Here is a 14,913-nt window from a genome sequence, read left to right as displayed (position 1 = left end):
AGGGATGGTGCAAGGTTTACTCCAGACGTGATGCTTAGCATTCAGGCTAAAGACTTCAATCTTGGTTTAATCAGACCAGAGAATCTTGTTTCTCATGGTCTGAGAGTCATTTGGGTGCCTTTTGGCAAACTCCAAGCGGGCTGTCATGTGCCATTTATGGAGGAGTGGCTTCTGTCTGGCCACTCTACCATAAAAGCCTAATTGGTGGAGTGCTGCAGAGATGGTTGTCCTTCTGGAAGGTTCTTCCATCTCCACAGAAGAACTCTGGAGCTCAGTCGGAGTGACCATCAGGTTCTTAGTCACCTCCCTGACCAAGGCCCATCTCCACCGATTGCTCAGTTTGTCCGGGCGGCCAGCTCTAGGAAGAGTCTGAGTGTTTCCAAACTTCTTCCATTTACGAATGACGGAGGCCACTGTGTTCTTGGGGACCTTCAATGCTGCAGACCTTTTTGGTTACCCTTCAGATCTGTGCCTCAACACAATCCTGTCTCGGAGCTCTACAGACAATTTCTTCAACCTCATGGCTTGGTTTTTGCTCTGACATGCGATGTCTTCTGAGGGACCTTATATAGACAGGTGTGTGCCTTTCCAAATCATGTCCAATCAATTGAATTTACCACAGGTGGACTCCAATTAAGTTGTAGAAACACCTCAAGGATGATCAATGGAAACAGAATGCACCTAAGCTCAATTTTGAGTCTTATAGCAAAAGGTCTGAATACTTATGTAAATAAGGTTTTTCTGTTTAAAAATCTAAAAATCTGTTTTTGCTTTGTCATTATGGGGTATTGTGTGTAGATTGATGAAGATGTTTTATTTATTTAATCCATTTTAGAATAAGGCTGTAACTTAACAAAATGTGGAAAAAGGGAAGGGATCGGAATAGTTTCCAAATGCACTGTATGTTCCACAATCGAATGGAAAAGGAACTCTAGGCCTCACTATACTAATAAACATAATTGTTTTTTAGTTTTTGCTTTCGCATAATAAAAACCCATTCTCCCATCAAAATATGATGATGGAAAAATATGCCCCCTCAGTCAGTATTATTTGTTTGGGAAGTTAGAGCTTAACTAAAACTACCACAGGCAAGATTGAACAAGGTTGACACTCATTTCAATTCCTTTTCAGAGATCCTCTTAACAGTGGGAAGAGTTGACCATATCCATCAAACCTTTCCAGAAGCGAAAAATAAAAGAATAGCATTCCTTTTCATGAAAGAAAGAAGAAAATCTAAACAGCAAAATAAAATGGAGGGTGGTGTCAGAACATATTCCATAAACATTGCGCCTCATGCTTTGCTGCTATCAGCTATCACCAAACTCCTCAATTTATTTTTGTTTCCACACCACTGCCACGGCTGACAGACCCTCTGCTCTCTCCCTCACCAGAAACAGCTGTAGCCATGTCTCACCAATTAAAGAGAGAGGAGCCCAGAGAAATGCTTGCTCCTGATAACCAATCATGCCCAGCTCCCTGCTCCCCTGACGGACTTGCACACACACTCTCCTCCTACACCATCATCCCTCAAAACACATGCAACATCACCAGCAACATCATGGCGTGCATGAGTGCACGCATGCATGTATGTGTACAGTGCCTTCATAAAGTATTCACACCCCTTGACTTTTTCTACATTTTGTTGTGTGAATTTTTTATTTAGATTTTTTGTCACTGTTCTATACACAATACCTAATAATGTCAAATTAATTAAAAATGAAAACCTGAAATGTCTTGTCAGTAACTATTCAACCCCTTTGTTATGGCAAGCATAAATAAGTTCAGAAGTAAACATTTGCTTAACAAGTCACATAATAAGTTGCATACACTCTGTGTGCAATAATAGTGTTTAACATGATTTTTGAATGACTACCTCATCTCTGTACCCCACACATACAATTATCTGTAAGGTCCCTCAGTCGAGTAGTGCATTTCAAACAATGATTCAACCATAAAGACCAGGGAGATTTTCCAATGCTTCGCAAAGAAGGGCACCTATTGGTAGATGGGTAAAAAAAAAAGCAGACATTGAATATCCATTTGAGCATGGTGAAGTTATTAATTACACTTTGGATGGATGGTGTATCAATACACCCAGTACTACAGAGATACACGCGTTCTTCCTAACTCAGTTGCCGGAGAGGAAGGGATTTTACCATGAGGTCAATGGTGACTTTAAAACAGTTACAGAGTTTAATGGCTGTGATAGGAGAAAACTGAGAATGGATCAACAACATTGTAGTTACTCCACAATACTAACCTAAATGACAGAGTGAAAAGAAGGAAGCCTGTACAGAATATACATATTCCAAAACATGCACTAAAGTAAAACTGCAAAAAGATCTGGCAAAGAAATTAACTTTATGTCCTGAATACAAAGAGTTATGTTCGGGGCAAATCCAACACAACACATCACTGAGTACCACTCTTCATATTTTCAAGCATGGTGGTGGCTGTATCAAGTTATGGGTATAATTGTTATCGGAAAGGACTAGGGAGTCACTTGTTTCAAAAAATTCTAAAAAATAAATAACGGAAATGTGATGCGTGCATATGTATTTACCCCCTTTACTATGAAGGCCCTAAATAAGATCTGGTGCAATTACCTTCAGAAGTCACATAATTAGTTAAATAAAGTCCACCTGTGTGCAATTAAAGTGTCACATGATCTGTCACATGATCTCAGTATATATACACCTGTTCTGAAAGGCCCCAGAGTCTGCAACACCACTAAGCAAGGGGCACCACTAAGCAATTTTTTATTTTAATTGATTTCACCTTTATTTAACCAGGTAAGCCAGTTGAGAACAAGTTCTCATTTACAACTGTGACCTGGCCAAGATAAAGCAAAGCAGTGCGATAAAAACAACAACAACACAGAGTTACATATGGGATAAACAAAACGTACAGTCAAAAACAAAATAGAAAATATATATAAAGTGTGTGCAAATGTAGTAAGTTATGGAGGTAAGGCAATAAATAGGCCATAGTGCAAAATAATTACAATTTAGTATTAACACTGGAGTGATAGATGTGCAGAACATGATGTGCAAATAGAGATACTGGGGTGCAAATGAGCAAAATAAATAACAATATGGGGATGAGGTAGTTGGGTGGGCTAATTACAGATGGGCTGTGTACAGGTGCAGTGATCGGTAAGCTGCTCTGACAACTGATGCTTAAAGTTAGTGGGTGTTGCTACGGTGACCAATGAGCTAAGATAAGGCGGGGATTTGCCTCCAGATGACCTGGAGCCAGTGGGTTTGGCGACGAATATGTAGTGAGGGCTAGCCAACGAGATCGTACTGGTCACAATGTTGGGTAGTATATGGGACTTCGTTGACAAAACGGATGGCACTGTGACTACATCCAATTTGCTGAGTAGAGTGTTGGAGGCTATTTTGTAAATGACATCGCCGAAGTCAAGGATCGGTAGGATAGTCAGTTTTACGAGGGCATGTTTGGCAGCATGAGCGAAGGAGGCTTTGTTGCGAAATAGGAAGCCGATTCTAGATTTCACTTTGGATTGGAGATGCTTAATGTGAGTCTGGAAGGAGAGTTTACGGTCTAACCAGACACCTAGGTATTTGTAGTTGTCCACATATTCTAAGTCAGACCTGCCGAGAGTAGTGATTCTAGTCGGGCGGGCGGGTGCAAGCAGCATTCGATTGAAGAGCATGCATTTAGTTTTACTAGCGTTTAAGAGCAGTTGGAGTCTACGGTAGGAGTGTTGTATGCCATTGAAGCTCGTTTGGAGGTTTGTTAACACAGTGTCCAATGAAGGGCCAGATGTATACAAAATGGTGTCGTCTGCGTAGAGGTGGATCTGAGAGTCACCAGCAGCAAGAGCGACATCATTGATATACACAGAGAATAGAGTCGGCCCGAGAATTGAACCCTGTGGCACCCCCATAGAGACTGCCAGAGGTCCAGACAACAGGCCCTCCGATTTACATTTACATTTTAGTCATTTAGCAGACGCTATTATCCAGAGCGACTTACAGTTAGTGAGTGCATACATTTCTTTCCTTTTTTAAAATGTTTTTTTAAATGTTTTTTACTTTTATCATTATTATTATTATTATTATTATTATTATTTTTTTTATTTTTTTGACACATTGAACTCTATCTGAGCAGTAGTTGGTGAACCAGGCGAGATAGTCATTTGAGAAGGCTATTTAGTCTGCCAATAAGAATGCAGTGATTGACAGAGTCGAAAGCCTTGGCCAGGTCGATGAAGACGGCTGCACAGTACTGTCTTTTATCGATCGCGGCACCATGAAGACCAAGGAGCTCTCCAAACAGGTCAGGGACAAAGTTGTGGAGAAGTACAGATCAGGGTTGGGTTATAAAAAAATATCAGAAACTTTGAACATCCCACGGAGCACCATTAAATCCATTATTAAATAATGGAAAGAATATGGCACGACAACAAACCTGCCAAGAGAGGGCCGCCCACCAAAACTCACGGACCAGGCAAGGAGCTGCAAAGCTCCACAGCGGAGATTGGAGTATGTCCATAGGACCACTTTAAGCCGTACTCTCCACAGAGCTGGGCTTTACTGAAGAGTGGCCAGATAAAAGCCATTGCATAAAGAAAAAAATAAGCAACACACATTTGGTGTTCGCCAAAAGGCATGTGGGAGACTCCCCAAACATATGGAAGAAGGTACTCTGGTCATATGAGACTAAAATTTAGCTTTTTGGCCATCAAGGAAAATGCTATGTCAGGCGCAAACCCAACACCTCTCATCACCCCGAGAACACGCTGTGGGGAAGTTTTTCATCGGCAGGGACTTGGAAACTGGTCAGAATTGAAGGAATGATGGATGGTGCTAAATACAGGGAAATTCTTGAGGGAAACCTGTTTCAGTCTTCCAGAGATTTGAGACTGGGACGGAGGTTCACCTTCCAGCAGGACAATGACCCTAAGCATACTGCTAAAGCAACACTTCAGTGGTTTAAGGGGAAACATTTAAATGTCTTGGAATGGCCTAGTCAAAGCCCAGACCTCAATCCAATTGAGAATCTGTGGTATGACTTAAAGATTGCTGTACAACAGCGGAAACCATCCAACTTGAAGGAGCTGGAGCAGTTTTGCCTTGAAGATTGGGCAAATATCCCAGTGGCTAGATGTGCCAAGCTTATAGAAACATACCCCAAGAGACTTGCAGCTGTAATTGCTGCAAAAGGTGGCTCTACAAAGTATTGACTTTGGGGGGGTGAATAGTTACGCACGCTCAAGTTTTCTGTTTTTTTGTGTTATTTCTTGTTTGTTTCACCCCCAAAAATATTTTGCATCTTCAAAGTGGTAGGCATGTTGTGTAAATGAAATGATACAAACCCCCAAAAAATCAATTTTAATTCTAGGTTGTAAGGCAACAAAATAGGATAAATGCCAAGGGGGGTGAATACTTTCGCAAGCCACTGTATGTCAAGGGTTATGTATACTTTCTGAAGGCATTCAGACCCCTTGACTTTTTCCACATTTTGTTACATTACAGCCTTATTCTAAAATTGATTAAATAAATAAAAATCTTCATCATTCCACGCACAATACCCCATAATTAAATGTTGCACATATATTACAGATAAAAAACAGAAATACGTCATTTACATAAGTATCCAGACCGTTTGCTATGAGACTCGAAATTGAGCTCATGAGGTCGAAGGAATTGCCCATAGTCAGGATCGAGGGAACGATGAACGGAGCAAAGTACAGAGAGATCCTTGATGAAAACCTGCTCCAGAGCACTCAGGACCTCAGACTGGGGTGAAGGTTCACCTTCCAACAGGACACTGACCCTAAGCACACAGCCAAGACAACACAGGAGTGGCTTCGGGACAAGTCTCTGAATGTCCTTGAGTGGCCCAGCCAGAGCCCGGACTTGAACCTGAACAAACATCTCTGGAGAGACCTGAAAATAGCTGTGCAGCAACGCTCCCAATCCAACCTGACAGAGATTGAGAGGATCTGCAGAGAAGAATGGGAGAAACTCCCCAAATACAGGTGTGCCAAGTTTGTAGTGTCATACCCAAGAAGGCTCAAGGCTGTAATCGCTGCCAAAGGTGCTTCAACAAAGTACTGAGTAAAGGGTCTGAATACTTATGTAAATGTGATATTTCCGTTCCTTATCTTTAATACATTTGCAAAAACGTATACAAATCAGTTTTTGCTTTGTCATTATGGGGTATTGTGTGTAGATTGATGAGGGGGAAAAAAACTATTTAATCAATTTTAGAATGAGGCTGTAATGTAACAATGTGGAAAAAGTCAAGGGGTCTGAATGCTTTCCGAATGCACTGTGTGTGACTAACGTTCTCACAACTAATGCTTGCCATGTCAAGTAAACAGGCATGTTCGTCCTAGGCAGTAATTGCATTATATTTTCATGAAGTTAAAAGGGAATGTTTGTCATTCTCCATGTAACCACAGTCACTTCAACACACTGCATAGATTCACAGTCAATCATAACAGACAAGCCGCATTGCTTTAGCAAAACAACACAGAGCCATTTCTTCTGAAGTTTCAACGTTTAATGTCACATGCACACGTACAGTGAAATGCCTTTCTTTCAAGCTCTAAACCCAACAATGCAGTAATCAATAACAATGTAATGCAAAAAAATAAGGAAAGGTAGAAAAAAAACACATGAGAAATAAAAAATAAGAAATAAGAAGAACACAAGAAAGTAAGTAAGCATACTATATACAGGGTCATTTCCAGTACCATATTTACAATGTGCAGGGATACTGGAGTGATAGAGGTAGATATGTTTAGGCGTAAGGTGACTATGCATCAGGATATAATACGAAGTAGGACAGGGCGATATATACAATTAAATAGATTAATTAAAATGTATGATTTAGCGCGATGTTCCAAACGCCTGTATTGCAAGAATCAAGGTTTTTATTTTTTGTTTTGTTTTTATGAGCGTTCTTTTTGGTCTCGTCTCCTTTGCGCCTTCTGTGCTGTGTGCACTGTGCACAGACACCATGCCCCTCCCTCCCCCTGCCACTCACAACAAATACGAAGATAAGTTCTTCCTCTCTAACAGCAGTTTAAACTCGCTATTTGCATTTGAGGGTTGGTCCATCAGAATCGATCATATGGACACCAAAACGCTTAGAAACATTAAATCAAATCAAATCAAATTGTATTTGTCACATGCGCCGAATACAAGAGGTGTAAACATTACAGTGAAATGCTTACTTACAAGCCCTTAACCAACAATGCAGTTTTAAGAAAAATAAGTGTTAAGTAAAAACTAGATAAGTAAAAATAAAATAAAAAAGAAGAAAAATAGAAAAGTAACAAATAATTAAAGAGCAGCAGTAAAATAACAGTAGCGAGGCGATTATTTTATTGTCATTTAGCAGACGCTCTTATCCAGAGCTACTTACACGAGCAATTAGGGTTAAGTGCCTTGCTCAAGGGCACATCGACAGATTTTTCACCTAGTCGGCTCGGGGATTAGAACCAGCGACCTTTCGGTTACTGGCACAACGCTCTTAACCACTAAGCTACCTGCCTCCCTATATACAGGGGGTACCGGTACAGAGAAGCTGTTAAGAAGCCTTTTGGACCTAGACTTGGCGCTCTGGTACTGCTTGCCGTGCGGTAGCAGAGAGAACAGTCTATGACTAGGGTGGCTGGAATCTTTGGCAATTTTTAGGGCCTTCCTCTGACAGCGCCTGGTATAGAGGTCCTGGATGGCAGGAAGCTTGGCACCAGTGATGTACTGGGCTGTACGCACCACCCTCTGTAGTGCCTTGCGGTCGGAGGCCGAGCAGTTGCCATACCAGGCAGTGATGCAACCAGTCAGAATGCTCTCGATGGTGCAGATGTATAATTTTTTTAGGATCTGAGGACCCGTGCCAAATCTTTTCAGTCTCCTGAGGGAGAATAGACTTGTGCCCTCTTCACGACTGTCTTGGTGTGTTTGGACCATGGTAGTTTGTTGGTGATGTGGACACCAAGGAACCTGAAGCTCTCAACCTGCTCCACTACAGCCCCGTTGATGAGAATGGGGGCGTGCTTGGTCCTCCTTTTCCTGTAGTCCACAATCATCTCCTTTGTCTTGATCACGTTGAGGGAGAGGTTGTTATCCTGGCACCACATGGCAAGGTCTCTGACCTCCTCCCTATAGGCTTTCTCATCGTTGTCGGTGATCAGGCCTACCACTGTTGTGTCGTCGGCAAACTTAATGATGGTGTTGGAGTCGTGCTTGGCCATACAGTCATGGGTGAACAGGGAGTACAGGAGGGGACTGAGCACGCACCCCTGAGGGGCCCCCGTGTTGAGGATCAGTGTGGCAGATGTGTTGTTACCTACCCTTACCACCTGGGGGCGGCCCATCAGGAAGTCCAGGATCCAGTTGCAGAGGAAGGTGTTTAGTCCCAGGGTCCTTAGCTTAGTGATGAGCTTTGAGGGCACTATGGTGTTGAACGCTGAGCTGTAGTCAATGAATACCATTCTCACATAGGTGTTCCTCTTGTCCAGGTGGGAAAGGGCAGTGTGGAGTGTAATAGAGATTGCATAATCTGTGGATCTGTCGGGGCGGTATGCAAATTGGAGTGGGTCTAGGGTTTCTGGGATAATGGTGTTGATGTGACGAGAACTTAACATTTCTAACGTTACCTTTTTTATGTCTCAACTCCCAAAATGTAGAACAGAGCAGACCCTATTACACTGAACAAAAATATAAATGCAACATGTAAAGTGTTGATCCCATGTTTCATGAGCTGAAATAGAATATCCCAGAAATTTTCCATATGCACAAATAGCTTATTTCTCTCAAATGTTGTGCACAAATTTGTTTACATCCATGTCAGTGAGCATTTCTCCTTTGTGAAGATAATCCATCCACCTGACAGGTGTGGCATATCAAGAAGCTGATTAAACAGCATGATCATTACACAGGTGCACCTTGTGCTGAGGACAATAAAAGGCCACTTTAAAATGTCACACAACACAATGCCACAGATGCCACAGCGTGCAATTGGCATGTTGACTGCAGGAATGTCCACCAGAGCTGTTGCCAGAGAATTTAAGGTTAATTTCTCTACCATAAGCCGCCTCCAACGTTGTTTTAGGGAATTTGGCAGTACGTTGAACAGCCCTCACAACTGCAGACCACGTGTAACCATGCCTTCCCAGGACCTCCATATCCGGCTTCTTCACCTGCGGGATCGTCTGAGAGGGTAGAGGGGGTGTTCTGAGGAGTATTTCTGTCTGTAATAAAGCCCTTTTGTGGGGAAAAACTAATTCTGATTGGCTGGGCCTTTCTCCCCAGTGGGTGGGCCTGGCTCCCAAGTGGGTAGGCCTATGCCCTCCCAGGCCCACCCATGGTTGCGCCCCGGCCCAGTCATGTGAAATCCATAGATTAGGGCCTAATGAATTTATTTCAATTGACTGATTTCCTTATATGAACTGTAACTAAGTAAAATCTTTGAAATTGTTGCATGTTGCGTTTATAATTTTGTTCAGTTTAAAAGGAGAGTATCAATGAACATGTTGTGGAAAATTAATGCTCAGTGTCTGTCGTGCGCGGCATTGCGGTACCACGTACCGCTAGCAGCATTTTAGCCACAGACTGTTATACTAGCTGTCTAGTCTGTTTTTATAAACGTGCAATGAGTATAAAAATACACATTTATATAAGGAATTGGCAACACGTTCTCATTCTGAGAAATAAGCATCTTCTTATCCTGGTAGGCCACTTGATTTCAATATCTAAACAAAGTGAACAGGATATGTTGTTCAAACAGTTGGAGACTGACAGGAAGGTCAACTGTTCTACCTTGTTAACAAGCAAATAGATCCAAGTTGGCTAGACTTGAAATAAAGGTTACCTGACTACTCATTACTCGGCCTTGTCTCAGGGTAGTAAGTTAGTGGCCTGTTGATCCCTTTAGTGGTGTGGGGGCTGTGCTTTGCCAAAGTGGGTGAGGTTATATCCTGCCTGGTTGTCCCTGTCCGGGAGTACATTTGGATGGGGCCACAGTGTCCCCCGAACCCCCCATTTCAGTCTCCTGTATCTATGCTGCAATAGTCTATGTACCGGGGGCTAGGGTCAGTATGTTATATCTGCTGTAATTATCCTGTCTTATCTGGTGTCCTGTGTGATCTTAGATATGCTCCCTCTAATTATCCTATCTCTCCTGCTCTCTCCCCTCTCGGAGGACCTGAGCCCTAGGACCATGCCTCAGGACTACCTGGACTGACGACTCCTGGCTGTCCCCATCCCTAGTCTATCTGGTCGTGCTGCTGACCCAGTTTCTGCTGTTCTGCTGCTGTCTCGATCTCTAAATGCTCGGCACTTGGGCTCCTGAGTGGCGCAGTGGTCTAAGGCACTGCATCTCAGTGCTTGAGGCGTCACTACAGACCCCTGGTTTGATTCCAGGCTGTATCACAAATGGCCGTGATTGGGAGTCCCATAGGGCGGCGCACAATTGGCCCAGTGTTGTCCGGGTTTGGCCGGTGTAGGCCGTCATTGTAAATAATCTTAACTGACTTGCCTAGTTAAATAAAGGTTAAATAAAATAAAAAATATGAAAAGCCAACTGATATTAAATCCCAAGGTGCTGACCTCTGTGATTATTATTTGACTCTGCTGGTCTTCTATGAACGTTTGAACATCTTGAAGAACTATCTGGCCTTAATGGCTTTGTACTTATAATCTCCACCCAGCACAGCCAAAAAAGGACTGGCAACCCCTCAGAGTCTGGTCCCTCTCTAGATTTCTTTCTTCCTAGGTTCCTGCCTTTCTAGGGAGTTTTTACTAGCCACCGTGCCTCTACATCGGCATTGCTTGCTGTCTGGAGTTTTAGGCTCCGTTTCTGTATGAGCACTTTGTGACAACTGCTGTTGTAAAATGGCTCTATAAATACATTTGATTGATTGATTGACTAGCACATGAGCTTGTCCTTGAGAGATTGTTTATGAGACCTGTGTTCATTTTCTATGATGCCTGCTACAAGAAGTTGGTCATTATTAGTGAATGTGCATTGTGCATGGTTCTGGTAAAATTAGTAACAAAAATGGCATTTTCATAGACAGACTTGAAAGTGATTATTGCAGTGATAATCTTTTTAAAGCAGGTTAAACTATTTTGATAAAATAATTCAATTATTAGTGGGTCTTATTGTTGTGGAAGGCTTATATTTAGCCTAGGTATAATTTTACATGCCCTGAATTCATTAGATTATTCTTGACTGTTTCAAATACAGTGTATTGACCTTTAACTGTGGAACAAAGCTTATTTAGAGAAAACGTTAAAACATCTATATATATACAGTGGGGAAAAAAAGTATTTAGTCAGCCACCAATTGTGCAAGTTCTCCCACTTAAAAAGATGAGAGAGGCCTGTAATTTTCATCATATGTACACGTCAACTATGACAGACAAAATGAGATTTTTTTTTCCAGAAAATCACATTGTAGGATTTTTAATGAATTTATTTGCAAATTATGGTGGAAAATAAGTATTTGGTCAATAACAAAAGTTTCTCAATACTTTGTTATATAACCTTTGTTGGCAATGACACAGGTCAAACGTTTTCTGTAAGTCTTCACAGGGTTTTCACACACTGTTGCTGGTATTTTGGCCCATTCCTCCATGCAGATCGCCTCTAGAGCAGTGATGTTTTGGGGCTGTCGCTGGGCAACACAGACTTTCAACTCCCTCCAAAGATTTTCTATGGGGTTGAGATCTGGAGACTGGCTAGGCCACTCCAGGACCTTGAAATGCTTCTTACGAAGCCACTCCTTCGTTGCCCGGGCGGTGTGTTTGGGATCATTGTCATGCTGAAAGACCCAGCCACGTTTCATCTTCAATGCCCTTGCTGATGGAAGGAGGTTTTCACTCAAAATCTCACGATACATGGCCCCATTCATTCTTTCCTTTACACGGATCAGTCGTCCTGGTCCCTTTGCAGAAAAACAGCCCCAAAGCATGATGTTTCCACCCCCATGCTTCACAGTAGGTATGGTGTTCTTTGGATGCAACTCAGCATTCTTTGTCCTCCAAACATGACAAGTTGAGTTTTTACCAAAAAGTTATATTTTGGTTTCATCTGACCATATGACATTCTCCCAATCCTCTTCTGGATCATCCAAATGCATTCTAGCAAACTTCAGACGGGCCTGGACATGTACTGGCTTAAGCAGGGGGACACGTCTTGCACTGCAGGATTTGAGTCCCTGGCGGCGTAGTGTGTTACTGATGGTAGGCTTTGTTACTTTGGTCCCAGCTCTCTGCAGGTCATTCACTAGGTCCCCCCGTGTGGTTCTGGGATTTTTGCTCACCGTTCTTGTGATCATTTTGACCCCACGGGGTGAGATCTTGCGTGGAGCCCCAGATCGAGGGAGATTATCAGTGGTCTTGTATGTCTTCCATTTCCTAATAATTGCTCCCACAGTTGATTTCTTCAAACCAAGCTGCTTACCTATTGCAGATTCAGTCTTCCCAGCCTGGTGCAGGTCTACAATTTTGTTTCTGGTGTCCTTTGACAGCTCTTTGGTCTTGGCCATAGTGGAGTTTGGAGTGTGACTGTTTGAGGTTGTGGACAGGTGTCTTTTATACTGATAACAAGTTCAAACAGGTGCCATTAATACAGGTAGAGAGTGGAGGACAGAGGAGCCTCTTAAATAAGAAGTTACAGGTCTGTGAGAGCCAGAAATCTTGCTTGTTTGTAGGTGACCAAATACTTATTTTCCACCATAATTTGCAAATAAATTCATTAAAAATCCTACAATGTGACTTTCTGGATTTTTTTCTTCTCAATTTGTCTGTCATAGTTGACGTGTACCTATGATGAAAATTACAGGCCTCTCTCATCTTTTTAAGTGGGAGAACTTGCACAATTGGTGGCTGACTAAATACTTTTCCCCCCCACTGTATATATATATATATATATATATATATATATATATATCGTGAATCGCCCATAAATTAAAAAATATAGAGATATGATTTTTAGGCCATGATGCCCAGCCCTAATATGAAGGAAACGTTTTGGGGAATGAGGAGGGTTAATACATTGCGAGGATGTGAGAAACCAATCTAACATCCTTGTATCAATAAACATTTTCACTTCACAGGAATCATTTTGCTGTGCAGAGTAGACGCTGCATTATTTAGAGATAGAGGAGCTATACTGAGAACCAGTGGCATGCATCTAAAGTTAGGTTGAATCATCTAGATGCTGAGGTTAGCTGAGGGAAAGTACTGTAAATGTTTTATCCATCAAATTAGTTCAGAGTACATATTAGCTTTAAGGGGACAGGTATAATTGAGGCTCGTATATAACCGCCAAGTAACACACATCGAGATGAGAAGCTCCGACGCTCTCATTCTGATATTGTTTGCATTGTGAATGGTCTTTGCTCTGCTAAGAGCCCTGGTGCTAAGATACAGCATCTCTCAGAGAAAGGCTTCTCATTAAAAAGCTGCTCTGAATGCATGCCCATTGCCTGTCCTTGTACCCTCATGAATATAATGGGGCTGACTCTCTCTGTTGAGCTCCTGGGTTCCTTCTCCATGGGAATATTACAACAGAACAGAAGCCCTTTTAGCTGCTGAAAACTCCATAATCAGGCCTCCATTCTCTCCTTGGAGGACTCTTTGTATTGCTTCACTCTTCACTTCTTCTCTCCCTCCTCCATACATTTCAGGATTTACAGTTTGAAGCAAGAGTTTCAGAGATCCATTTAGTTTCCCCCACAGTGGCTTGGGTACTTTGTGGTGGTGACAGAAACAAAAATGCTCAAACAGAGAGAGGGTCCTGCAGGGGAGTTTTATACTGGGGGATGTGAGGGGAAATCAGTGAATACTAATACAATCTAGTGACAGTGGGAGCTGTCTGGAGCACTGGCTCCCCAGCAAATTACACCACTAGACATGCTCCGAAAGTAAAGCAAATATCTGCATGGCGTAAGGACAGGCAATCATGCATATTGTTATACGGTATGGTAGGCTACAGGTTTTAAAGCCTTAACATTTTGAGAAAGGCTTTCATTCAATCAATTGAAGATACTGTAGTGGGTTTCTGGAATGCTTTTTCAGAACTGCCAGTTTTTAAGTGTTTACTACCCCGATCTGTGATGCGCTACAGTGGAAAAGAAACACACTTCTGGAAGTGCTATCTGGAAAACCACTATATGCAGTTGATTGAATAACAGCCAACTGGTTTCTATGTCATTTAAAATGGACACTCAAAAATGCATACAATGGGTATGTGACAAGATCAGTGACAATAGATGGATCCAATGGAAGTTAGGGATACTATAGGTTGCACTTGTAATTGTCAGTCAAAGTCAAAAAAAGTGTATAAAGCTAACTCACCCCATAAGTGGATCCACAGCGATTCCTTTAGGATTGGTCAGATCTAAATCTATAATGGTGACGCAGGTGTCCCCAACACGATTGCAAACAAATATCCTGTCGCTTACACGGTCCACAAAGTAGAAGTTGCCAGTGAGCCAATCGATGGTCATGTGCTCTACATCTATGGAGAAAAACAAAGAATGTCATTAAATTCTTGACATTAAACCTTTCTTTGATTAAATATATTTGTATCAAATTAGATATTGTGAGGATAAACCTGTTAATCTTCCATTATGTTAGATAACATTGTCTCATGTACATTCACTAAAGGTACAGGCACATAACTGAATGTAAGGTATGTGTAGTAAGTTAGGAATCTGACATTGATGGAATACTGAGGGTGAGCAGCATTCCTTAAATTCTTGAATAAACAGGATAGAATAGCTAGGTTGTCTTAAATATAGGAGTCTAAAGCATTCCAAACCTAATTGTTAACAGCACTACAATGACCCTGAAGTAGAAAGTGACCATGGGAAGTTCATTGGGTAAGCAGTTCCTATCTAGAACCTAAAAGAGTTCTTCGG

The 14,913-nt window shown here is 41.9% G+C and overlaps 1 protein-coding gene across 1 annotated transcript in view; it reads right to left on the bottom strand.

The window, feature by feature from the left end:
• lrp1bb (low density lipoprotein receptor-related protein 1Bb) overlaps positions 1–14,913 on the bottom strand; it is a gene marked incomplete at both ends in the record, with an annotated part of 417,763 nt that overhangs the window by 211,096 nt on the left and 191,754 nt on the right. Inside the window, one exon of the mRNA XM_084179294.1 lies at positions 14,348–14,510. Coding sequence (XP_084035420.1) covers positions 14,348–14,510 — 163 coding nt within the window. The remainder of the gene's footprint in view (positions 1–14,347; positions 14,511–14,913) is intronic.

The sequence above is a fragment of the Coregonus lavaretus genome (assembly GCF_964263955.1).
Source record: "Coregonus lavaretus genome assembly, chromosome: 16".
Taxonomy (NCBI): Eukaryota; Metazoa; Chordata; class Actinopteri; order Salmoniformes; family Salmonidae; genus Coregonus; species Coregonus lavaretus.
The sequence above is the reverse complement of the archived record's forward strand: the minus strand, read 5'-3'. Positions and strand labels throughout refer to the sequence as shown.